The following is a 26,660-nucleotide window of genomic DNA, read 5'->3' on the forward strand; positions in this document are numbered from 1 at the left end:
TATAGCTGCTGAGGGAGATACATAGACAGAACCGTACAAATTGTATGGAAAGGATGAAAATGTAATGAAGTGGGGGAAATTCACCAAAGACTGAAGCAAGGATGTCCTCTGTCTAGACTGTTGTTCACGCTTTGTGATAAGGGCATAGAAAGACGACTGGAAAACAGTGAATTAAGGGTTGATTTATCCTACTGCGTAACGGACAAATGGTGCAACAGAAGGTCCCCAGACTGATGTACGCAGACGACATTGTGCTACTAGTGGACAATGCAGTAAATTTTACAGACTCTTGCAAATACCGTAAAAACCGGAATATAGGTCGAACTTTTTTTCAAAAACCCATCGCAAAAAGTCGACCCTCGACTTATATACCGGACATTGGCGGAAAAACTACGGAAGTCTTGCAACAATGGGCGGATAAAGTAAACAGCCGCCTTCGCCATCGCCATCAGCAGCATGGCGGCGTGGCGACGCTGTGGCACCTGTGACACCGGCATTTTGCGTTTCCATTGTCGCAAAGTTATATTAATTAAAGGCTGCACTTTCATTTTGTTTCAAAATGAGCGGGAGCGGAAGCCGACGTCAATTCACCGTCGCCTTCAAGAAAAAGGCGATTGAGTACGCGGAAGCCCACGGCAACCTGGCGGCACAGCGCGAACTTGAAGTATCCGAAAAGAGCATTCGGTAGTGGCGGAGGCAAAAGCAACGTATTACAACTTGCAGCAACCAAAAGAAAACTTCATTTCGTGCCGGATCGCAGTGGACTGCAGAACTGGAAGGCAAGGTTGCGGAGTCCGTCCGCGAGCTGCGTGTAAGATCGCTGCCTGTGACTGCCAAATGCATCCGTTTGAAAGCGGTAGAGATCGCACGCGCCTATGGACTGGGTAGCGAGAAGCACTCGTCATCCGACTCTGATCAAAGGCCTTGCTCTGATTCGGAGTAGCGCTTGCGCACTTCATGCCCTTCTGTGTACTGTACACCCGACGAACTTTTAACAGCATCGCGCGACCATCGACCCGCGTGTTTGTCAGCACCTTATCATCACGGCACGGAGCGGCGAAATAGCGAAAGTAAGGGCATGTGTACACATGCGCGTATCTCGTTTGTTTCGCTGCTCAACGCCATTAATAAGGTGTTGACAAGCACGCGTGTCGATGATCGCGCGAAACCGCTAAAAACTTGGCCGGGTGCACATGCGAGCAGCATTTAAATAAATACTGTCACCATTGTGCAACCCCCCGAGTCGCATTTGTTTCAAGGTAAGGGTGTCATGTCTTTCGGTACTTTTGCCATTGAAAAGGATATTTTTTTTTTTCATTTTGAGGATTCGTTAGTTGGGGGATCGACCTATATTCCGGTCCGACCTATAGTCCGGTTTTTACGGTATGTGTGGCAATGCAGTGACAAATCTAAGCCATAAGTTAAGCACAGAGAAATCGGGAATTATGATCTTTAGTGAAGAGACGAGTAGTGAAAGCTCGTTAATTCGACTTCTGTTAATTCGGAAAATCCGATAATTCGACCTTTGCGCCTGGTCCCTACAATTATATATAGGAGTCCATGGGACGAAACTCTCATTAATTCGGACAGATTCCAGCCCACCTCGGATAATTCGGACGATTTCGGGCAGCCACCGAGGCTCAAAAACGAAAATACGGCAAACGCGGCACAAAAGTGATACCCAAACCAACGCCTCGTTGCCCAAACGCAGCATCGCCATTGACATCAAGTGGCTGAAACTCGGCCAATCCAATCTAATTGGCTCGACTTGTGGCTGGATGGGTGCTTTTCCTTGTTTTTGCATGTGTCGGCGTTATCGACGGGGCCATTTTGTCTCTTTGTTGCTGTTGGTGCGTTACATCCTTGCACGCTGTTTTGCCGAGGACCGCTGGATTTAGCGCAGCTCAGTTATTGAACTTTATTGGTGCTTTTCTGTTGTGCGCCCATGTCACTGCATTCTCCGCCGATGGCAACGCCGGCGAAGCGGCCGAAATACGAGGCGAAGGACTTGGCTACCAAGGTGGAAATTTTGCGGGCCCTGAAGGACGGACTCTCTCGACAAGAAGCCATGAAGAAGTACGACGTGAAAAGAAGTACCTTGAGCACGTATGTGAAAAATGAAGAACAGATTCTTCAGGCGTTCGAAAGCAAGAAGTTTCGAGCGTCACAAAAACATCTGCGAACAGCAGCTCATCCAGAGTTGGAAATTTTTCGTGGCTGGATGCAGAAGTTAGACCGACAGTTTTCCGCAAAGAACCGCAAAGTGTTAATGGTGCTGGACAATTGTAGTGCGCATAACAGTGCCACCGGACTGGACAACATAGAAGTTGTTTTCTTGCCGCCGAACACAACATCGGCCCTCCAACCGATGGACCAAGGCATAATTCAGTATGTCAAGACCAAATACCGCAGGCGCGTGCTGGAATGGATGCGCCTGTGCCATGAAGTCGGCAAGCAGTACGACGTGAATCTTTTGAGCGCAGTCAACATTCTTGCCTACGTTTGGCACAACACGCCCGCGCACGTCGTCGCAAACTGTTTTAGACACAGTGGCTTCATTGTGCGTGAGTCTGGCGATGATGCAGTGGCCGAAGCGTTGCTAGATGACAATGGAGATGACTGCGAGGATTTTGGAGTTCTGCCGGATGCGGTGACACTCGCTGATTACGTCGGCATTGATGACGGCGTTGTTACAGCCGGCTCGCTTACCGAAGAAGAAATTGTCAGGGACGTGCTGCACGGTGAAGATTCTGAGGAGGAAGAGGAGCCGCGAGAGGGGCAGCCTCGGCCCCCTCGCACTGTGAAGGAAGAATTTTGTTGGGACACTGCAGACAGCATGCGAGCTGCTAAGCACCTGGAAGGACTTCGTAAAATAGTATCCACGCGGGCTTCTGCTCGAAAGCAGACTAGCATCCTCGACTACTTTGCGCAGTAAAGGTTTGTTGATGAAAGTCGTGCATTTATTGTTTTTGTTGTCCGCTCGATAATTCGGACATTCGGTTAATTCAGACATAATTTACGGTCCCTAGAAGTCCGAATTAACGAGCTTTTACTGTAATTACATGATGTCAATTCAACAGCAAGTCAAACTCATAGTCAAGCAATATAAATATCTCGGCGTATACAGTAGAAACTTGTTCATACGTTTTGGAAAAAAAGTGCAAGAAAAAACGTACTGACCTGGAAAACGTACGACCGAAGTAACTAAAAGAATTTGACAGACTCAACTATTGACATCTATGAAATACAACGCTCAGGCGGGCTGAGACAGGTTTTGTTGTTTTCCCATTGCATTGTGTTTTAAGAGGGCAATGGGAAACCGAAACGAAATCGAGCTGGTGAGTGGTACCAGATGCCACCGAAGTGAAATGTGATGCCCACATCACACCACCTGCAGCAGGGAACGATGGCACATTTGGATTATCGCCTACTAAAAGCTTGCAGTATGCTACCAATGGCCCTACGCACCACGCGCTGTAAAACAAATAGGTACAGATGCTTATCACAATAGCTTTGGCAGCGATAGCTGCGAATGCAGCGTGCGACGACCTGCGCGGGCATTTGCTGGCACCGGAATCAGAAACTGTTTGCGCTCTCGTCTTCACGTGAGATGGGCAGCTATATACCGTTTTTGATTGCTCACGCCTCGTGCCTTTTCTTGTTCGCATGGGATTTAGCGGCCAGAAAACACGTACAATCGCAGACTGCAGCAGGGAATGGTGCCGTGCTTCCGACGGCACCACACACTGAAACAGATAGGCAAAGATGCTTATCGCAATAGGATTGGCGGTGATAGCTGTAAATGTCACGTGCGACGACCCGGAGAAGATTTTCTGCTACTGAAATGAGAAACTGAGTGCGCGACGGCGTTTTCATGTGAGACAGGCGGGCTAGTATTATGGTGAAGCTGCTACCACAGGCATATATACTGTTCCCAATTGCGCGCACCTTGCGCATTTTCTTCTTTACATGGGAACTAGCGGCCGGAAAACGTATCTACGATCACAGCTTGGCGACGTGCTGAATGTTGGTGCAAAAAAATCTTGTTTTCTGGGAATGTATGAACTGGTAAAAAATGAGCGTAGCTCCATTAAGTCATTTTTTGTGTTCTCGATTGCAAACGTTCGTGCTGGGAAAACATAAGCAATGAGAACGTATCAAGGAGGTTCTTCTGTACATAAATGAAGGAAAGGCTTACTCAAGCACCCACCAAGATAACCTGAAAATAAAGGGGAAATGGAATGAAGCAATAATGAAGCATGAAACACTTTGGGGCCACAATAAATGCAAGGTGGTGCATGTAATCTGGAAAGCAGTAATATTGCCAGCGCCAACGTTCACAAGTGCTATTCTGTTCTTAAAATTTCATAATTTTGTCAGGGTTGGAAGTTAACCAAAGATCGGTGGCGGAGTTGGCTTTGGGAGCCCACGGTAAAAGCTTGAATGAGGCAGTGCAGAGCAACATAGGTTGGGTCACTTTTGAAGCCAGAGAAGTGCAGAGCAAAATTAGTTTTGAAGAAAGACTCAGGAACATGGATTAAAATAAACAGGCGGCTAAAGTGCACAGCTATCTGTACCTAAAAAACGTGGACACAGAATGGAGGAAGAGGGCAAGAAAGTTCGCAACCAAGTACAGAGTACTAATTGAAAGTGTAAATAGAAAATCAGGAGTGATCAGAAAGAAGGTGACAGACACAGAGACAGCGAATTGGATGACAACAATCGAAACAAAAAAGACCATGGAAATTTACAAGAATGAGAAGAAATAAATTAGAAGGAAAAATCTGTGCAATACAGTCGAACCCACTTATTGTGATACTAGTGTTAACAATATATTGGTTATAACAATGAGAGGCTGCTGCACCATAAACTTTTGTACGTTTTCCATGGTGGAATAACCTGCTTACTACAATACCCCAATGCCGCATTGTCAGTCATAATGATGAAGTCTGGCTGCTAGGTGTCCGTGCCAAAAGGTAATCGAATGCGAAATCCTTGAAAAGAAAAAAGAAAATGAGAAACCACCTCAACGGCCGCCGTGCACTCACACACTAGCATCTGTTTTCCAGCCTTCTCCAGATCGCCAGCCTGCACGCCTCTCTTCCATCACATCACACCTCCATCCCTCCAAACATGAATGGGCTGCACCCATAGTTCTACGCCGCACCACCCACCGAAATACGAATGGACTGCACCAACTACACTGCTCCCAGATTGCTTGTTAGTCCCACATTCTGCGCAGTTCTGTCAACAGATTAAGTCGCTTGTGCTTGTCCTTGTTGGTTGCGTCGAAGTCGTTCCTGGCCACTTGGTTTCTTCACCTTGGTTGGCAATGTCACCGGAAAAGACGGTGGCTGATATACCTGCTGATCGTTGGCAATGCAAGACATTGCCAGTGCAAAGAAAGCACATTGCTACAGATTTGGAAACCAAGTGTAGTATCATGAAGGACTACAAAGACATTAAACAAGTGCGCGACTTGGTGAAGAAGTATGGGCTATCGCAACCAACAGTGTCAGCAATCACTCGCTCGGCAGAGAAGTTCAACAAACTGCTCAGTAGACAATGGGTGCAAACGCATTCGACAAGGTGCCTATAAGGAAGTGGAAGAGGCCCTCTACGAGAGGTTTCTTGGTGCCCGTGCCATGAACTTGTCAATCACTGGGCCAATTCTGGCCACAAAGGCGAAGCAGTTTGCCCTGCTCATCAACAATATGGGCTTCCAGCCAGGTGGTGGCTCGGTACAGTGTTTCAAAGAAAGGCACGGCATTGTTTACAAAGCCGTCACCAGTGAGGGAGCTTCACTTGACGTGGAGGCGAAGCAGACGTGGGTGGAGTAAACGCTGCCCCGCACCCTCAACAACTACATTGATACTGACATATATAACAGAATTAGTTCTTCCAGGTGTTGCCATCCAAGGAGACACATGCAAGGGCGCTAAAAACAGCAAGCTGCGCCTCACTTTTTTTGTGCACCAAAATGAAAGGGAGCAACAAGTTCCCCGCATTTGTCATTGGGAAATCAAAAATCCCCGCCGGTTTCGCATTGCTACAAGAATACCAGTATGCTACCGTCACAATTGCAAGGCATGCATGATGCGAGAACTTTTTCATGAGTGGCTCTTGGAATTCGATAAATGTATCAAGCGATCTAAGATGAAGGTGGCACTCATCCTAGATAATTGTAGTGCCCACCACTCCATGCCTAAGCTCTCAAGTGTGGAAATTTTTTCCTGCCACCGAACACAATGGCAGGCTTGCAGCCCATAGACGCTGACATGATCGCCAATTTTAAGGTAAGGTATCATCGCCGCGTCCTGAACACGCTGTTAGATACGGGACCGTTTCCTGAGCCTACTTCGAGTTCCCCAGACCACATCGAATCGCACCACAGCTAATTAACCCTTTCGCTGTCACGGACGTACCGGTACGTTCTCTATCGTGCGTTCAAAATTTCGCGCCTGAGCGCAAAGCTGGCGCTCCTGAACTGGCCTTTCCATCTGTTGACTCTTTCTACAAGTTCGTATTTTCGCCTCGACCTGTGTTAGTCACGTATTGAAGAGTACGGTGCGACTGCCACTCGCCCCTCTCTCTTTGCTGAGTGGCGCGGTGGCTCCGCGTTCGCTGTATCATGCGTCCGGCGCGTGTGGTTATGGGTTCAAGGGTTGTTCTGCCATCTCCGTGGGTTTGAAGGTTTTTATTTTTATTCTGTTGGTGTGTCTGCTACGGCGCGTCAAGTTCAGAAGCACGCGCCACGCCGTTGCCTCTCCGAAAAGAGTGACTCGATTGCTACTTTCGCTCTCTCGCCGCACCCTCACTTCCGTCTTGCAGCAGTAAACGTAAAGCCCTTCGAACTTTGTTTTAGCCTTTTTCCACCTCCCTCTGTCTTCTTGATCACGCAACGTCCCATTTCTCTCCGTTGTGCGGGTGACTGAAAGCGCATCCTCCCTGCGCGCGGTTACTTTCGGATGGCTGAGTGCGCGGACCTTCGTCTGCTCATTGGAGCGGTGGCTCAATTCCGATTCAGAATACAAGCTGAGCTCGGATTCGGACTCGGACAGTCTCATGCGAGGAAGAGGGGAGTTCCGCATCGTCAGATTCGGATGTTGAACGGATGTTATAGTCAGGCTGATGATGATGATGATGTTTACTAACAACACTGCAGAACACTGAAATGTGCATATTGCAGTGACTATGTTGTTTGTATACCAATCATAATAAAAAATAAATTGCTATGTTCATTCCCTGTTATGCTCGTTCCCTGAAACCAAGCCGACATTGGGGGGGCGTCACGGCCAGAAAGGTCCGACAGCGAAAGGGTTAAGGAGCACAGAAGCGCTGATACCACATTCCTGAGGCACGGCACGTGCAAACAAGTTGACGGACCCCACTTCGTGTGCCGCCGGTGGAGCTATTCACTGCTTGACTCTTCCCGAAAGTGAAGCGAGAGCCTGGCACTGTTGCGGGTAAAGTGGGTCCCGAAGCAAGACGGCTGTGATGCACCGTGAAAACCTGGCTGCGTCGCCCCCATCCATCTATTGTGACAGCGCATTGCAAGTCAGCAAGGCAAGAACGCAGGGAGAAGAAAGCCCTCGGACAAACACACGAGCAGCGACTTTCTTCGCCGGGTGTGACTCCATCGCACGGGCGCCTACCACTGGCCAAAAATGACGACACTGAAGCGGGCTCGCCGATTGGCCGAAAATGGCGTCACCTGAGCGGGCTCTCCCATTGGCCGAACATGACGTGTCTTCGAGACACCGAAGGGCTTAAAAGACACAGACCGGGAGCAGCAAGAGAGCATTCCTAGAGCATTCCTTGATTCATCTCTTTCGAACTTCTTGCGACGGGCCGCAGCGTCCGAGTTGCTGCCGGCCCGTAATGACTCTAAGACTGTTAATTGACTCTCACTGTAAATAATGTAAATAAACCCCCCAAGTTTTCACCCCGACGTCCTCAACTCCTACAACGTTAGTCTTGCTGATGGCCATGGCCACGTGGACAAGCAGGGGGCATCCAGACTTCGAGATCAATCTATTGATAGTCGTGCAGTTTATCTTTGGTGCATAGTCCGAAGTAAGCACTTCTGCAGTGCGGAACTGTTTAAGGAAAGTGCTTTTCCTAAGGCAGCAGTGATTTGTACAAAGCCTGCGAAGCGCCCACTGACGAAGTGATGTCTGATCTTTGGTCTGCAGTCAATGAGGATGCTTCAGGACTCGAAGAGTTTCTACATGCTGATGACGCATTAGAAACATCAGAACTAACAGACGAGGCAATTGTCACAAACAAGCTTGCACAAACATGTAGGATAGCAACGATGACATTGGCGCCGATGACGGCAGCGGTTGCCTCAACAGTTGAGCAGCAGGTTGCGTCAACGTTGTCCTTGCAGGAGGCCCTGCTCATGATTCAGTCCCTCCAAGGCTTCGTTTTCCCGAGGGACCTTCTGCTGCGCTACGTGGAGCACCTGGATGTCTTGGAGAAGGATGTCAGCAAGCTTCGCATAAAACAACCAAAGCTGATGGACATGGGGTTTTCTCATGCAAGCCATTGAGAAGTACGTGGCAAAATGCTTGTGATCTCACGCCAATATTTCTTTGGAATTTCTCAAGCTGAGAGGCTGCCACAGAAACCTTCTCACATTCTTTAGAAGGCCCCTTTTGCGGCCACCAAAGCGATGCCTCGGCAGAGCTCGCTTTGCAGAGACTAAGTGAAAGCTGCTTACACAGTAATTTGCTTCGAACAAAGCGACTTTTACAAAAGCAGCACCAAATTGAGTTTGAAGCGGGTGGCCAGGACCGGCCCCATGTTTTGCGCAAACTACGTAAGTCCTTTTTTAAACCTACCTCCTTTTGATATGCCCGGCTCCAACTCTCACGAAGTCTACTGCACTAAAAAAATGAGAATATTTCAAAAAAATATAAGCAACAATACCGAACCACTTCTTAAGAAGTCATTTCATACCTCCGCTACCATGCATTTCAAGAACACCCTTTAAGAAGAACCGAAGCACAAGAAAATAATGTTGCAGAGTGCTTGTGCAAGGATGCGACAACAGTGCTGCAGTGCCCAGCAACACAAGACAACAATGAATAAGAGGCAACACTGCACTAGCTGCTCTTCAGCCACAGTGTTTTACCTAGGGTTCTGAGCCGCTGTAGTTCGTATATAATGGCAAAACAGCGCAGACGACAAAATGGGTGAAAGACTAATGGAACAATGCGCTGACTATCAACTAATTCCTTATTTGAAATAACACAGTATATAAGGCAGAGGCCACAAAAGGGCACAATGTTATCTGTAAGTGACTCAGCTGGCCGGCACTGAAAAGCAGTAAAAGATTGATGAACAGGTCGTATTTGATAGAAAACACAACTTAACAGGTGTAAAACTCGAAAGAGAACAGCACCAAAAGTACTGCGTCATCAAATTTCAGAACACCAGCAGAATGAGCTGGTGTTCTGATGAATGAGCAGAATGAGCTAGTTTACCACTTTCATAAACTAGTAACGTCCTACGTACATGTTTCCGTGGTGAATTACTAAGGAAACTTTCTCATGCAGAAAAAGGGCGTATGCTGTTCAATCTCTTCATTTACCTTCATCAGTTCGTCACCATTAGTCTTCGCCGTTTTATATATCAAATTAAGCAGGTCAAAAGTTGTGGAATCGTTAGCAAGGAGAGCACTTGCACCATATATAATTTGTGTGTTTTGTGCTCGCCGTGACGTCTGCTTCGACTTCAGTTGTTTCATTCTTTCTTGCACAGTTAACTAGTAGCCATCCTTAGCTTCCTGGCTGCAAATCCAGATTCATAGGCACCTGACAAAAATGATGGCCCTCGAGCAGCTGCTATCAGATTCAACTCCATCAAGCAGGGGGGCACAAGACAAAAAGATACTTTGAGCTGACTTGGTGTTGTGCCACACTGCGTGCCTACATCGAGGGAACGGGTGCTCCCTTCCCCCTCGTTCTACTGAAATGGTTGCCCTTGGTGACAACCTGCAAAGTTACAGGAAACTGCTGCACCCTTTCCATGGGTCGAACTGAGGAGTCCGGGGGCACAGAGCACCACGACGAATCCAATGGCAGCCTTCAGAATTCCACAGAACTGCTGACCCCATGCCGTGGGGACCGGTTTTATGCAGCCTTGAACTTCTCCTACCACGAAAAACTTCTCCTTGGACTTCTCCTTCGACGAAAGAGGAAAGCAACGCAGCTGACGTCAGCGCTGGTACTGCCTCGTTCCTGCTGACGATGGGACACCCAAAGGGATTTAAGGCAGAGCCAGCCCATTGTTAGAAAGAGTTACCACCAGCCACCCCGTCGGTCTGGTGCGCTTTTAGACACCACTACCTGTTTGCTATTACTTGCTATATGCCCATACAGTACTATAAAGCTTTTCATCTCCTCTTCGTCTGCTCCAAGGGTCCGTCTCTCATCTTCGACCCCGAGTCGCAATACTTGGGAACTGCCCTGCCTTCAATTCAGAGCATCCCCGCCTACCGTAGACTCATGCTCTTCTCTCTCTTCATTCCTTGATCCAGCCCGGAATGTGCAATAAAACAACACAAGACCAATGTTTTACAATGACTCAGCATTTTTGCTTCAGACAGCACCGTGTTGTTGCTGGGTAATCAGGTTACTACCACAGACATTTGTACAAAAGAGGCAAAGTCTTCATTTTAACTTCTCCACAATGTGTATTCATCCACTAAACACAAGCTGTCGTCATTTCAGACTTGCTTCAAAATTCAGGAAGGACGGCCTAAAAGAATTTTAGCGTATCATGTTCATGCTAAGTTCTACAAATGCAAGACTAACCAGTGAAGATAACTTTGCATCAAATATGGGTCAGCTGCATAGTCGACACTCACCCTCGGCACCAAGGCTAAGGTTGTCATCCTGTGTTTCACTGATGGGAGCTTCCAACGTAGGGCATTCCAGGTGGCTCTGATAGCCACTATCCTGGTGCAGCATAGACGGTAGTTCAACTGGCTGTATGTTGCTTGACTCCTCCCTTTTCATTTCCGGTGCCATAGGATGGAGAAATGAAGCAAAAAAAAAAGCATTAGGCAATCATACAAGTGCGAACTATGAAGCATAGTAGGCAAGCAATGCAGATGCAGACACAGAAACTAGGTCCATAACCAGCCAAGCAATATGTTTTCTCAAGGTGTTGTACCGAGAAAAGAATAAAATATCCATGTTTATTTGCTCATTTTAATGGATTGATTGACGGACATTGCCATTCCAAAACAACACAAGGACTGCGAGACACCACAGTTGAGGGATCAATTTGGAACCCGGGATTCTTGAACATGAACCCAATAAACAAACTCAGTAAACGAACATTCCTGAATTCTGTCCACATAAGAAAAAAAGGAAAAAGATATATAGAAAGAAAGAAAGCAGCAAAGTACAAGGCCTTTTCTTCCTAATGTGCTGTCACAGTGCCTAAAAGGAGCACTACTAACATTTATCTTTTCTCCAGTTGTAATGATAGAAATGTCACTGTTCTAGCCACAGAGCACAGTCTGAAATTTCAAAATGCACACCAGATTGCTTTCAGTATGAAAGATTGAATTCCAGTTGTAGAAATGAAGGTATCGTCTAGGCACTAGAAAAAAGAAATACAAGTGGTGACTTTAATTCAACCTAGACTGACCAAAGAGGCAGCATACAGAAGTATTATTTGACACACTAGCAGAAATGCCCAACACATTTTATTTGGTATTATTTTAAAAGGCCTCCAAAATCCACAGTGCAATTACATTTCTTACTGGCAAAACCAGCCACACATGACAAGAACAGCCACCTGTAATGTCATCATGTATCAGCCGAGTCATGTGGTGGTTTCATATCCAAGAAAGGGAGCACATTTTAAACATCTTGATGGTCAGTATGAGTTTCCTTTGTAGCTTCATGCCAAGGTCAGGTAAATGACAATTTTCTCTTTTTTCTCTTTCATGAACCTTCCTCTACCTTGCAGGCTTCCACAGAACTGATTTGTGCAGCTGCCGAATATTTTTGGCCTCGCTCTGCAATCTGCTAGCCTCCAGGAAGGGTATTCTGTAGATGTTCACCCAGTGGACATGTCCATTTCGGCTGCTGCTAAAGTGCTGATTGGCTGAGCTGGGTACCAGCAAGAAACAGGCATCCACAAACCAGTTTTCTTGGTGCTGGTTCAGCTCCAGCCAATAAGCAGTGGCCAAAATGGACAGTCCACAAGGTGGACGTTTACTGAGACCCCCCCCCCCCCCCCCATTAGCTCAGATGGGAGAGATTGCCTCGAAAAGGTATTGGTCCCGGGTTCCAGTCCGGGACAAAGACAAATTTTTCTTGAACTGCAAAGCTTTATTTCTGAGATACAGTAAAACCTCGTTAATTCGAACTCAGTTAATTCGAAATCCCGGATATATCTAGGGTTTTCTGTGGTCCCCTATTTTCCAATGTAAATTTGACCAGATAATTCGAACCGGCGGCCTAGGCCAACCCAGTTAATTTGAAGATTTGGGGTGCTATGCAGCCATTCTCGATCCCCATTTCACCACAAACCCGACGAAATGACGGCCATTCAGAGCCACGAGGCGCGCCACATAGTAATCGCGATTATTTATAGATAAAGCGCCAGACCCGTAGTACTGAGCACAAAAATCAGTCCACGGTACGCTCCGCGCACTGCCGAAATGCGCGCCTGCATGAGAAGACGTGCGTCACTGCAATGCAGCGGGCTTACCGTTTTTGTCACGGGCTCTCGTCCACCACTCCGCACACTCCTCGCAGTCACAGTGGTCACAGCGTCAGCGCGTGTTCCGTGCCGCTGCCACTAGCTGCCGTTCACCCATTCTCTCTCTGCGCCTGTGGCGACGTGTGTGCGCGCAACGCTGGTCTGCGCCGTTTTTTTGTGTGTGTGTGTGCGGTGGTTAGGGGTGTTGTAGGTAGCATAGTTTTTTTTTTTTTTTTTCTGAACTGTGCAGAAGTGCCAGTGAGCGAAGATGCCAAAGTATAACTCTAACGCTGCCGAAGTTCTGCTTGGTCCAAGAAGCGAGTAAGAACATATGTTCCAAGACCAAGTTGGCTGAAAGGCACGGCGTGCCCCTCTCGACATTGTCCACAATATTGAAGAACAAGTCGAAGGTACTGGAGGCCTACAGCAAGACATTTTCTTTGAAGCGGTCGCGAGTAGGGGCTCCCACGTACCAAGATGTGTATTCAGCTTTACTTCGCTGGCTGCAGAAAGCAATGCAGCCCACCTTCCCATCAATAGAACGATACTGGAGGAGAAGGCCAACAACTTGGCTCTACAACTTGGGCACGAAGAGTTCGAGTAGGATGGTTCAGTCGTTTTAAAGGGCGCAGTAATTTGACCTTTGTAGCCGTCTGTAGCGAGAGCGGCAGCGCAAACGAGAGCATCGTCGACGACTGGAAGAAACACACGTTGGCTCCGTTGCTTAGCGAGTACGGTGCAGACGATGTGTACAACCTTGACGAGGCAGCCCTTTTTTACAAGATGCTGCCCACAAAAACATTCGCAGCGAAGGACACTGCGGTCAAGGGTCGAAAGCAGGGCAAGGAAAGAATCACCATTCTGCTCGGTGCGAACATGTGCAGTAAACACAAGCTGCCGCTACTTGTAGTTGGATAGAGTGGGAAGCCTCGCTGCTTTAAAAATGCACGGCTGCCGCCAAGGGATGAGCTTTCTACTGGCACAATAAGAAAGCCTGGGTCACAGGTGCAATATTTGCAGATTACGTTCGGCAGCTTGACCGCAAGTTCACGGCCACAGGCAGGAATGTACTCTTCATCGTTGATAATTGCCCGGCGCATGGTGACAGCCCACACCTGAAAGCTATCAGGATGGTATTTCTTCCTCCGAACACCACATTGATCTCGCAGCCAATAGACCAAGGCGTCATTCACCACATAAGGAAGATTTACCGCAACCACCTGCTCAAGCGCATGCTTTGTTGCTACAACAACGGCAAGGAGTACTCCATCGACCTCCTCGGGGGCCATATGTATTATTGTGCATGCACGGAAGCAAGTAGAACCCACTTTGATGATGCTGTGTTTTTAACATGCTGGCTTCTCGAAGGAAAGCACCGTCGATGCCGATGCTGACTACTCATGTGCATTTGATGAAGAAGGAGCCGAGTATTGCGACCGTATCAATGCACTCTGTGCAGAGGATAGCGAATCCGGTGCAGTCGGCTTCGCCGGGCATCTGAACTTTGAAAATAATCAACAAACGAGCTACTCAGACTTGGAGAGTGAAGCTACCGCTGATGCGACCATGTGCAATGACAGCGAAGACGACAATGCTAATGAGCCCTCCCGAGCACCCGCTCTCGTGGAAGTTATCGAATCGCTGAACGTTATCCGCAGTTTTGTTGAGTGCCACGGTGGAAATTCTCAAATGCTGCACATAGTTGGCCAACTAGAAAACATGACCCTTGGAGCCTCGAACTACAGGAAGTGGCAAACCAGCATCTCTGATTACTTTAAGTAATCCAAAATCGCCGAATAAAGGTAGCGCATTCTTGCAGTGAAATTTCTTGCCTGGGTTGCATTTGTTTGTGTGTTCGGTTAATTCGAAAACCTGCTTAATTCAAATATTTTTTGCGGTCCCAATGACTTCAAATTAACGAGGTTTTACTGTACCTACACAGATTTCCGTTGTAGCTTCGTGCTACTGTTAGGTGGATGACAATTTTCTCTTTCAGAAGAGTGGGGGGTGTAGAGGGAGGCACACTGCGCACATGCCTGCCAGGCCCTGCCTCCCCTCCATCTAAATTTGTGTACTACCAGGATACCTGGCATACAACGACATGCAACAACACCAGCCTGCAACTCCCACACCCTGTCAAGTACGAGCCACCCCCGAAAATATTACTGGCTACGCCCAATGCATAAGCACAAACAATACAGCAGAAGTCTCGGAATGTTTAAGGTAAGATCGAATGCTCCCATCTAGAAAAAAAAAAAGCAGCGCAGAGAAAAGTCCCAATCAAGACAGTTCTAGAACAAAAACTGCAGTAGACTCACCTACGTGGCTCATCAGCTGGTAGTGAATTCACCCACTCTTGCACAGATGTTGGTGACTTTGGTGGTGTTTCTGCTCCTTTGAGTCAAAAACAAATGGAATAAGCTGAACAAGCACCAATGTCTACACATCTAACCTGCTTCTTGCACACTTCTGCACAGGTAGATTTCAACGAAACTTCTTACAAAACCTTACCACTTTAGTGCAGTGTCTCATTCACACAACCAAAATGATATACACATGATGAACCAATTTCTTTTTTGAACTTAACGCATGCAAGCAGCTTCGTCAATCGATAGCATCAGGTAAGACTAAAGAAAGCTTCAATATATCCACAAATAATTAGTGAAGTGTCATTAACAGCATGACAGAAACATAATTCTTTATGTTCAGTAATATTCAAAGTGAAAACAAGTAGTTGAGCTCAGCACACAGTGCTCAAGAGTTTCCTGGCATGTAACATGTAAACAAGCCACCCTCTTCAGCATGTAACACTGCTTCACTATATATTCTGGGCAATTCTGAGTTCCTGGACCCAACTTTCCACACACTTTTTCTTTAAGAGGAAGCTTTAGCTCAAGAGGGCTGCTATCTAATGACATGGGAAAGGAGAAATCATTTTACTTGGCAACCACAGCACTAAGTTTGATGAGGTTTGTTGCATTTAAAGGGAAAAACTAAAATGTATAGTGACTGCGGACGCGTATTTTTGATTTAGGCTGCGAATTCTTTACTAAATATTTCTGAAAATTGCAAGTTTTCCGGTAAATGAAACGGCCTAGTTAACAACTTTTTTTGTAACTCAGCCATGAAAACTGATATCACAATTGTCTGAATTGCATCTAACAGTAAATCTAAAGCAGACAAAACTGATGCATTATACATGACCCTTAAATACACCACTAATATGTCATTAGGACTTCTGCAAATCCCTTGCAAACATCGTTAAAAATTCATGTGCGATATAAATCGATATATCAATTTTGTCCGCTTTGCGTGTTCTAACAGATCCAGTTTACAGAACAGAGATATCTGTTCTTGGTTCAGAGTTACGAATTTATAAATTTCATTCTGCTATTCTTTTCAAGCTTAGCAGCGATTTTTTTGGCAATATTTGTGAAAAAATTCAAGCCCTACGTTAAAATTCTGCTTCCAACAGTCACTAGAACTTGGCTTTCTCCCTCACATGCAACAAATTCTATTAAAGTAGGTCCAGAGGCTATCTCAGAAAAGCATTTCTGCATTTTACATGTATTTAAATAGGTGGCAGCAGAGTTGGGCCCGATCTAAAGCTTCCCCTTAATACTTTTGAACTAGTATTTTGAGAGAAGCAAATTTTTTGTTGAGTGTGTGCTTTTATTTTTCATCTTACAGAAGTACTGCGCACTGACCAAGAGCAGTCTTGCCAAACAATTTGTGGGTGCTGCAAGCCCTGAGCAAATGGAAGTTATATTTGAACAGATTCTGTGTTATCTCTATAAAATTGTCCAAAAGAGCAGTCAGCCTACTACAGTTGTATAACACTGTAGCTTTAAATTTGATAGGCAGGATATAGTTTACTAAGATAAACATGCGTGCCTTCAATCCAACAACAGACCTTAAAGGGGCCTTGAACAACCCCTCGGGCTTGGTGAAGTAATATAGTCCATGGGTAGCATACACTGTTGTGAACATCTCAGCCAAGTTTTGCTGTCGTACACGGTGCGTGGAGCTTGCAAGCGGATCGCGAAGTCACCTTTCTCTCAAACATTCTCTTTTCAACAGAAGGCCCTGTCCTCAAACTCTTGTGCATGCTTTATTTCGTCATCGGACACTTTATTTTGTAATTTCCTTACACGGCTGCTATTGGCATATAGCTGACATCAAGCTGCGATTAGCTACATGGCGTAGATACCATGGCCGCCACGAGTCCGCTGGCTAAGCGCACTGGGCTCGACGAGTTAATTTGGGTTTAATGGCGCAAAAACGACTAAGGCCATGCTGTGCCAGCCACAAGATATTAAGAAATCAAATGTTAAAGTAGCGAAAGCTGCGTTAGTTTAGAGTATGTGCAAAAAGCTGGTTTCTTCTAAAAAGCTCAACAAGTCAGTGAAGGGCACTAGCGGTTCATCTCCAGGTATTGAGGCGAGGTGTAAAGGTATGTGTAAGTTATAGAGATTCTGTAAAAGCTTCCGTCTCTGTTTCAGTGTGTGGACATGTCATAATAATGTGCATTACTGTGAGTGGCTCATGGCACTTCTCGCAAGTTGGCAGGTTTTCGTTTTGAAGTAGAAAATTGTGTGTCAGATGTCTATGCCCTATTCGAAGTCAACATAGGATCACCTCATAGAACTTCCACTCACGAAGCAGGGGTTTTATTGTGTGTAACTTGTTATTTATGCAAGAGTCCCATTCTAGTTGCCATTTTGATGCCAGGGCCTTATGAATCACTCGGATACTGTGTTTGTATGGAAGTGTTGTTCGCGTTATGCCCTGGTGCGCTGCCATGAATGCGCATCTATCTGCTGCTTCATTCCCTAGTATCCCAACATGGCTTGGGACCCAGCAGAATCGTATAGTTCTTCCGTATTCATTATAGGCCAACATGTTTAGGATATCGCCAAGCAGGGGTTCAGACGCGGAGTTAAGGTTTAGAGCCCTGAGTGCGCTTAACGAATCGGTATACATGATAGCATTCATCTGCTTGTCGGTAGTAATTTTTTTACTGCCGTCCATATCGCAAAAACTTCGGCGGTAAAGACTGAAGAAAAATTATTTATCCGAATGCTATTTTCCCAATTGTTCGTTGTTATTCCGACACCTACGTATTCTTGTGTTTTGGAGCCGTCAGTGTAAAATTCCGTGTAATTTTTATATTTTCTTGAATAGCTTGGAACTCTTGTATTATGTGTTCTTGTGGAATGTATTTTTTCATTAGATGTGTTTAGTGCCCAGTGACATAGCTGTGAAAAGTTGTACCATGGGGCAGTCTTGGTGGCCTTTCAGCAACTGGGCTCGACGAGGACAACCACTTTGGCTTATGTTTAGCGCGTCGTAGGCACCAAAGGCAGAAGTTGTGGTGTTCTACGTTAACATCTAAAATTATATTTGAACTCCGCGCGATGGTGACATTTAGAAGGCGGAGCATTGTATGTACACCCCACTATACCGTAACCTTCACAGTGCAAGGCGTTCAAGAAGGAACAGGAGCACAGCGGAGGCAGTGTTTGATTGCCAATAACTCCACTTCTGCTGAATGCATTGAAGTACTTTTTGCAGCAAAGTATTTCTGAAATAGCCTATTTTCACTTCAAGTGCATTTCTCCAATTCGATAAAAAGTGGTTTAGGGCTCCTTTAAATCAAGTTTTTTTTTTTCTTGCAGAAATTTGCTGTTTTCTGTCCTCCATTCAGTATGGAGGTACACTAAACCCAAAATTAATAAAGGGAAAATCAGACATCCACCCGACCGCAGCAAGTGCTACAAAGGAAACCCATACAGGTTCCTCGAAAGAAAGGCCTCAGAGTGGAAGAAAAATTCGTCCTGGTCCGGGACCTTACGGGTTTCCGCAGAACTACTACGTCAAACTAAACCCAAAAGCTCAAACCTAAGCCATCTCACAGACACAACTCATGTAGAGTAATGGCACTGTTATTCGACTATTATGCTCATTACGCAACATGATTACACTGACACTTTCCAATCAGCAACAATAGCCACTGCACAAGACGTAATAAGAAAAATGCACAATATGTTGAGCCCAAGCCACACATTGGTACATTTCTGCTATTTTTGAGCAAAAACTACATTATCTATTTTACAAGTCAACCCAAGCAAATGACTAAGCTGGACGGCTACTGGCATCCATGTATATTCTCCACCCTGCAGAAGAAAACCATGACAGAAAACATGCATACAGCAAATAAAGAAAACATGTGACCAGGTGAGAGCTGGTCATATTTCTGGACTCTGCTGCATGTATTCAACTCAATTGATAACTGCTATTGTCCAGATTAAATGGAAGGTGCAGAAAATTGAGAGAGGATGCAGCACAGAGCACCAAGATTCCACTTTACCCAGACAATTCATCATAGTTGCAATCATTATGACAAAAGATAACTATGATACTTGTTTATATACAAATGAAAGTAAAGCAGCACCAAACCAGAAACATTCCCACCTGTCGTTATCACTTTCTTCTGACTCGTTCGCTCGACCAAAGACATGTCAACTGTTATGACATTGCAGGCAGCTCTGGGAAGATCTGGAACACAGCTAATGTTCTAATTACTAACATAATAACCTTTACAACTTGGTGTAAAGGATGGTCATGTCTTTATAACAAAACAGAAACAATGGGCCAATAATTCACACATGATGGCATTGCTTTTGCTCAGCAGACATCAGCCCAAATAAAACACCTTGTTTTGCACATCTCAACTGTACTGATCATTACTACAAAATACCTCCCTTGGCATGGATGCCAGTGCCATTCACCTGTTGGTCAGACATCAGATTTTTTAAGAGTTGAATGTGGCAAACAGCACAAACTGCGAAACAACACAGACAAATTGGACATGTGTGCTGCATTTGTTAAAAATGCTATTTGCTGTCGTAGCTCGGTAGCTACAATGTTCTACTGCTAAGCACTAGGCCACAGTGCCAGGCACCGAAGCAAAAACAGTAACTACTGCTTGTGCAGCAGTAAATGCAAGCGTTGTACTTCTAACACCAAGTATGGGCTCAGCTGCAAAACTTCTCAACACTAAAATAGTTTGTAAAACGGAGCACTTGGTGATCTATACTCTGTGCACACAGTGCAGTCCACTGTTAAAGAGAACACTCAAACGAGCTTCTCTCACTTTGCTAGTACCCTAGTTGCAAGTCAATGCAATAATAATGTAAGTACGCTGCACAGGTGTGTTAAAAAGGAGTCTGAGCTACCAACCACAAGTTATTTGCTGCAAATCTAGGCAATTATATTCTTGCAAGAGAGGAAAATCCGGACATGCTCTGCACTTAAGTGTTTATTTTAACAGTAGACCCCTCTGTACATACTGGTCCAATTATTGATTTATGAGGTTTAATGCCTCAAAAGAAAAATGGGGACCATGAGAGATGATGCCATGGAAGGCTACAGATTAATTCTCCAGCAAAATCTAACATGACCATCCTGCAAAGTTCTTACAGCTGTAATGTTGACTTATTCCTTTAAATTACTATTTCAAACTGCCATCTTACCAAGCACCAGTACTGCAACCACCACATAGGGAGACACAGAATAAGATATGTGAAGTTGATGGTAATCAGATACTAAAGTATTTTATGCTTACATCAACCTGTGAAAACAATGTCACCCATGCTCCACAAGCTTATTACCCATGCTCCACAAAGGTCGTCGCATATTTTTTATTCTAAAGTAGTTCAGTCATACTTTGCTCGAACTAAAATCTTTCAGAAATCATTTTTTCCACTTACGAGCGAAGAATGGAATCATTTATCGGAATGTGTTGTTGAATGCACTTCTTTATGTTTCATTTGAAAATATGTTGATAAAGCATCTTATGTAAACACTCTCCTGCTTGGGCAGCATTGCTGCCTGCAGTATTGTGTAAATAAAAATAAATAAAATATGTTGAGAATTTTCAAAATAGGCTGTCTTACTGTTCCGACAGTTCTGCTCTTGCCAGCAAACAAGACCTCTACCCCACATGTTATACTTCACTAATTTATGAATCTGTAGTTCTGAACATCTAAAGGCTGTCTGGGTCACTGGATAGAATAGGTGCATACTAATGCAGTGACCTCTTGCTTTTAAATAATTGTTCTCTACCTCCAAAGAAATTGGTACCTAAGGAGGAACTTCATGTGGCAGCTACTGTCACCATGCAGAGCTTTAGTGGGAGCTCTGTGGCCAATGACAGGTGCTGAAGGACCCTTTCAACATTTTGCTCTTTGTGCTAACACTGATGAAAGGCCTTCTGGGAAATTTACTGTCACAAAACACCCATATAAATTACAAAAAAAAATGGTACTTTGCACAGACAACCAGGAAGCATTGCAAATGTTATATTATTAGGTCTGAACACCGTCTGGTCATGCAACTAGTGTTACTTTGGTTACAAGAACTGCTAGCTAGCAGGTATTTGAGGTGGTGCCAAAATCCAGAACTTTTCCAGCTGTAAAAATCACCAGACTCAACGTAGATAGAGACACTCACCCTTGGGCAATTCCAGGATGGGACCCAATTGCTTCATGTCCTGAAGCTTGTGAAGACTGCGCCGCATGTGCTGGCTCTCAGCACCATGCTGAGACCCAGGACGTGGCTTTGACACATCACCCATGGGCGAGCCTAATGCCAGCCAACGGTCATGACCACGCTTGATGGCCAACAGCTTCTCTTCTGAGCTGATGTCACTCCGCAGCACTGCTAGAACTTCACGTAGACGTACTACACCGTATGCCTCCGACCTGCTAGGTGCAGCACTGTGTGCATCGAGACATGCAGCTTCCTCACAAGACTGTGATGTCACAGGACCAGCAGTAGAAGCAGCATCAAGCAATGCTGAGTGCTGCTTATCAGGCTCACTAGTGCATGAAGAGGGATGAGGGTCTGTTATGGGTGCAGTGGGTGCCCTGCATCTCCGCTGTTTAGAAACTCCACTTGTACGCTTTGATTCACCTGCAAAATGACAGGTAGTGGCCAGTGTTCTACAGATACCATTGACATCCTCTAGGCTAATTTAAACTGGTAGACAATTCATCTCAATTTTCTGCATTGACTCATAAAACATTACAATAAAGTTGACCACACATAAAATAATTTCTAGCTCTTCTCATTATTTTGCAATGCAGAGGCTTTAACACACACTCGTTCTATTTCACTGTTAAAAACAGTAAGTGAAAGAAATAGCCTCAGATGTTTTTGAAAACTTATTAACTATGTCTACATTATACTTGTCTTAACCTTCTATTGATGAATGTTGCCTACAGGCAACGTACCAGGAGAAAATTTTCTTGTCGAGTTTCAGTACTGAGCACGAAGTTTCTGGCTAAATGTCCTCGGCCAAAACTCAATGACAGGCAGCCAGCGTCATTTGTTGGTTTAGAGCAGGAACACTGGACGAGGAAGAAGTTTGGCACTCGACTCACTGTCTCTTGAAAGCAAGGTCAAAAGGGACAGGCTGATGCAAGATATCCAGCTGTAAAGGTGTCACATATGTGATGTAAAGCAAATTAAATGTACACTTAAGGTTCACATATGATGAGGCCTGTCTATACAAATTGAAAACGACACCTTGGGTGGTTTGAGGTGAAGCCCAGTTCCAGTTTCCTGCCTGGGGTTTTCCCCCTATTGCTGAAAACATTTCTACAAAATATTTCTTTTTGTTCATTGTGCTTATTTTTGATGTGTTTTGCACATTTAGATAGAAAATAAACATCTTTTTCTGGGTATTCATATGTCTCGTCCTTAAAGGGTTAATTTTCTTCTGGAGGAAGTCTCGTTATTACATTATTTTTCTTTTCAGTTGCAACACAGTTTTGATGATTCCGTAGATATTGAAGCTCAGTGAAACGTTGCTTTTGACTAGCAGGCTACAATTCATACTGAGAGCAGCACTCGTGACCATTCACTTATTGTAATGTCTCATACCATGCATGGTATAGCTTTCAGCTCTCTCTCGTCATCTGTTGTCAACTTACCCGACGGCAATGAGCTTGGCCGTGCCGCACTTCCGGCTCGCTTCTTCTGGACAGGTGGTACCTTAAGCAGAGACTCAGAAGAAGGGGCACGACTACAGGAGGCTCGTCGAGCTGTACCCGAGCTGGGGGGTCCTTGAAACTTACGAGCAAACTTGGGGCTCAGGCTCTGAATGGCTCGGGAGAGCCACGCCTGTGCCGATCGGCCAACTCCACAGCCCTGCGATGAGCTGCTACTGCCTATAAACAAAGAAAAGAGTTTATGAAAAAGCAAAAACAAAAATCATTACAATTTTACGGCACCCTGCAGCTTGCAGCTTTACTGCTGCCAAAGAATCAGCAGCAGCATATACTTCATAGAAAATATCTAGAAATCAAAATGAATGATAACACAGAATCAAAATCAGTGATGGAAAATGACAGAATAAAAAAATTCCAAGGCACGTTTATGTTTAAAAGATACTGATACCTGGTTCATCTCGGTCACTTCTTCGTTGCTTTAATATATAGCTGTTGACTAAGTAAGCGTGGTATGAAGGATCGATTCCTTGAGTGCATGAAAAATAATCATGTCACATTGTACTTTGAGCACTTCAAAACAAATGTCAGTAGCTACATGGCTTTGAGTGTTATGCAATATCATGAAAAATGGAGGTAGTGATCACATGGTATCACAATCCACAGAAGCATATGTTGGTTAACATGATTTGGCCGACCTAGGCTACACACTGCTGTCTAATACTCATGGCACTAAGCTATCTCCTGCACCACTAAATGGTTCCTTTCATATTGCCTCACTTGATGCTTTCTGGCAATCAACACGAGTAAAAAAGAAAATTGAAAAGAAGGGGCCACTCTATGCACCCAAGGAAGCAACTGCAGGGAACTGTCTAGTGTAGGCTGCATCACCATCAACAGCAGCACCCTATTTTATGTCCTCTGGAGGACACCTGCAAATTTCCTAATCTCTTCAGACCACTTAATCCTCTGCTGTCCTTGACTGCACTTCCTGTTCCTTGGCATCCTTTTTTGTTACGCTAATAGACGACCGGTTATCTGCTCTATGCTCAACTACACCTTTTCCTCTTAATCTCATCTAGAATATCAGCTACTAGTCCCATTTGCTCTCTAGCTCATACTACCAACTTCTATGTCTCAAGACTACAGCTGTCATTTTCCATTCCATCGCTTGTCACACACTCTTAAGTTTCTTCTTATCTGCCTAGCTTCAGACTCGTAGGTTAACATTGGTGGAAAGTGCTGATTGTATAACTTTCTTTTCAATGATAACAGCAAGCTACCCCTCACGACTTATTCATCCTGGCTTATTCCATGTGGAATGGAAAAAATCCGAAGTGAGGCAGATGGTGGCACAAGAGATAGCTCAACATTATTAGCGCTCAGTGGCACAGTGCAGCCTGACATCACTACACTTGGCTGACTGACATCAGTGCCTTGTGGCCCCACGTTATTGCCACCTGCAACTGCCATGAAGTGGCTTTAACCCATGAAGCCACACTAAGCTTAATATGTGTTCCAAGTTGGCTGCAGTAAAATATCTAATTGTCGCACAATACACATTTCCCATGTCACACATTTCCCATGCAGCTATCCTTGACCAGGTCCTGGGAGAGCGAACCTCCACCTGGGAGAGCGAGCCTACAATTACATTCGTGACTTTCTCTCCAATCGCACAGCTACCCTCTCGGCCGGGGATTTACGATCAGACCAGCTTCCCCTTGGCAGCAAAGGCACCCCGCAAGGTTCAGTTATCTCTCCCATGCTCTTTAACTTAGTCATGATTGGCCTTGCCAAGCAACTACAGCAAGTCGACAATATCAACCATACCATCTACGCCGACGACATCACCATCTGGTCGTACCGAGGCAGTGATGGTCAAGTGGAATCAGCCCTCCAAACGGCGACTGACACGGTTGAAGCCTATCTCCAAGGGACCGGACTGCGCTGTTCACCGGCTAAATCGGAGCTTCTGCTATACAAGCCCATTCAGCGGGGTCACCCTCCCAAACACCAATCTGATTACCGACCCTGTGACGCCATCACCCTACGCCTTCAAGATGGCAGTCCTATCCCACACGTCCCTAGTATCTGGGTTCTCGGTCTCACCATCTCTACCAACGGCTCCAACGCCTTGGCTCTCAACAAGATCTGTGCCCAATCTCAAAACACCCTACGACTTCTTAAACGTATATCTAACCGACGCGGAGGACTCAAAAAAGAAAGCCTTCTCCAACTCGTCCAATCCTTTGTCATATGCCACATTACCTACGTTGCTGCGTACCTCAACTGGTACCGGGCTGAGCAAAACAAGCTCGACACCCTCATACGAGGGGTCTACAAGCAAGCACTTGGTCTCCCAAATTGCACCAGCACTGAACTCTTCAACCAACTGGGAGTTCACAACAACCTTTCCGAACTCACTGAAGCCTAACAACACTCTCAGCTTGAACGGCTCACCCTTACTGAAACGGGGCGCTTTATTCTGTCCCCGCTTGGCTTCACCTACCATCAGCAACAGGGCCCCAAACAACCGATCCCGAACGACATCCGTAGCTGGATCTACATAGACCCTATCCCTAGAAATATGCACCCTGAATATAACAGGGCCAGGCGCCAAGCTCGGGCCGGAGCTATCATAAAAGCCCTTGCCCACGTACCTGGCGTCACATTTGTTGATGCAGCCCAATACTCCCATGGCACACGATTTGTGGCTGTCGCCACACATGATGGAGTCCTACACCACGCCTGCAGCGTCACTACCCCCACTGCGGAGACGGCTGAAGAAGTGGCCATCGCCCTGGCCACTTTAGATCCCACCTGTCACACCATAGTGTGTGACTCTCGCTCAGCCGTTACTAACTTCAGCAAAGGCCATATTTCTCCCCAAGCTCTTCGCATCCTCTGCCAGGCACCACACTCTAAAGACAGCATAATCTCCCTAACATGGATCCCGGCCCATGTCGGCCCTGTCCACCCACCCCTCCCCAATCTCAACGAGGTCACGCACTCCATTGCGCGAGGCCTAGTCAACTGCGCCGGAGTCACTGGAGATGAGTTGGGCACCAGGGACAGTCTGACAACTTATAACGATCTCGTTAAGGCATTTTACCTCAGTCGCCGAATCTTCCCCCCGCCTCACCCAAAGTTCAGCCGGGCGCAGGCTACCACCCTGCGTCTACTACAAACAAACACGTACCCTTCACCCGCCCGCCTCAACCTTATATTTCCGGATGTCTACACTACCCCAAACTGCCGGTGCTGTGGAATTCACCCGGCTACACTTCCGCATATGCTATGGGAGTGCCCAGCACAGTACACCCAGACTAACACCACGACTCTCTCGTCGAGGTTGCATGAGGCTCTGCGGAGCTCCGCCCTCGACGACCAAACCTGGGCGACCCAGCACGCCCGCGAGGCGGCGGCGAGGCAAGCCCTCGACGTCCCTTCGTAGGAGGCTTAGGCCCGGCCATCATAAAGTGCTGGTTCTACAATAAATGTTTATTCCTCCTCCTCGCACAATACAGCAAATGAGGCTTCACTGACAGCCATGTATAATATGCAAAAATGTGGTATGTAAAAATTGTGTGCCAGCACTTATTTAATGCTGAGAAATGAAGCCCAGCATGTTTCACATTTCAAAGGTGAGGTAACATCAAAGAAACTGGTATTTACAATAGTGGTGTTATTAAAGAAATGTGACAACATTTAGAAACAGCAACTTTGATTCAACTTCACACTTTAGATAAGAAGTTCACAGCCCACTTTGACCCTTCTGGTCATAGCATCTGGCTAATTTTGTCATTTGTAGGGATTGTTAATGCAACTTTAGATTACAAGGATAGTCATTAAAGCATGCTTATACTTTTCCTCTAACAACCTTCAAGTCCATTTTGGCAAATACACTATGCCCAAAAG

The 26,660-nt window shown here is 45.8% G+C and overlaps 1 protein-coding gene across 2 annotated transcripts in view; it reads right to left on the reverse strand.

The window, feature by feature from the left end:
* Window positions 1-26,660, reverse strand: part of olf186-M (Ki-ras-induced actin-interacting protein-IP3R-interacting domain olf186-M) — a 119,387-nt gene that overhangs the window by 87,063 nt on the left and 5,664 nt on the right. Inside the window, exons 3-7 of one of the 2 annotated variants that reach the window (XM_055061316.2) lie at window positions 22,728-22,964; window positions 21,244-21,705; window positions 19,204-19,287; window positions 15,048-15,123; window positions 10,877-11,019 (exon numbers count right to left, since the gene is read on the reverse strand). In XM_055061316.2, coding sequence (XP_054917291.1) covers window positions 10,877-11,019; window positions 15,048-15,123; window positions 19,204-19,287; window positions 21,244-21,705; window positions 22,728-22,964 — 1,002 coding nt within the window. The remainder of the gene's footprint in view (window positions 1-10,876; window positions 11,020-15,047; window positions 15,124-19,203; window positions 19,288-21,243; window positions 21,706-22,727; window positions 22,965-26,660) is intronic. The other variant, XM_055061317.1, reaches the window with a different exon arrangement.

Source organism: Dermacentor andersoni, chromosome 1 (assembly GCF_023375885.2).
Source record: "Dermacentor andersoni chromosome 1, qqDerAnde1_hic_scaffold, whole genome shotgun sequence".
In the NCBI taxonomy this organism is placed as follows: domain Eukaryota; kingdom Metazoa; phylum Arthropoda; class Arachnida; order Ixodida; family Ixodidae; genus Dermacentor; species Dermacentor andersoni.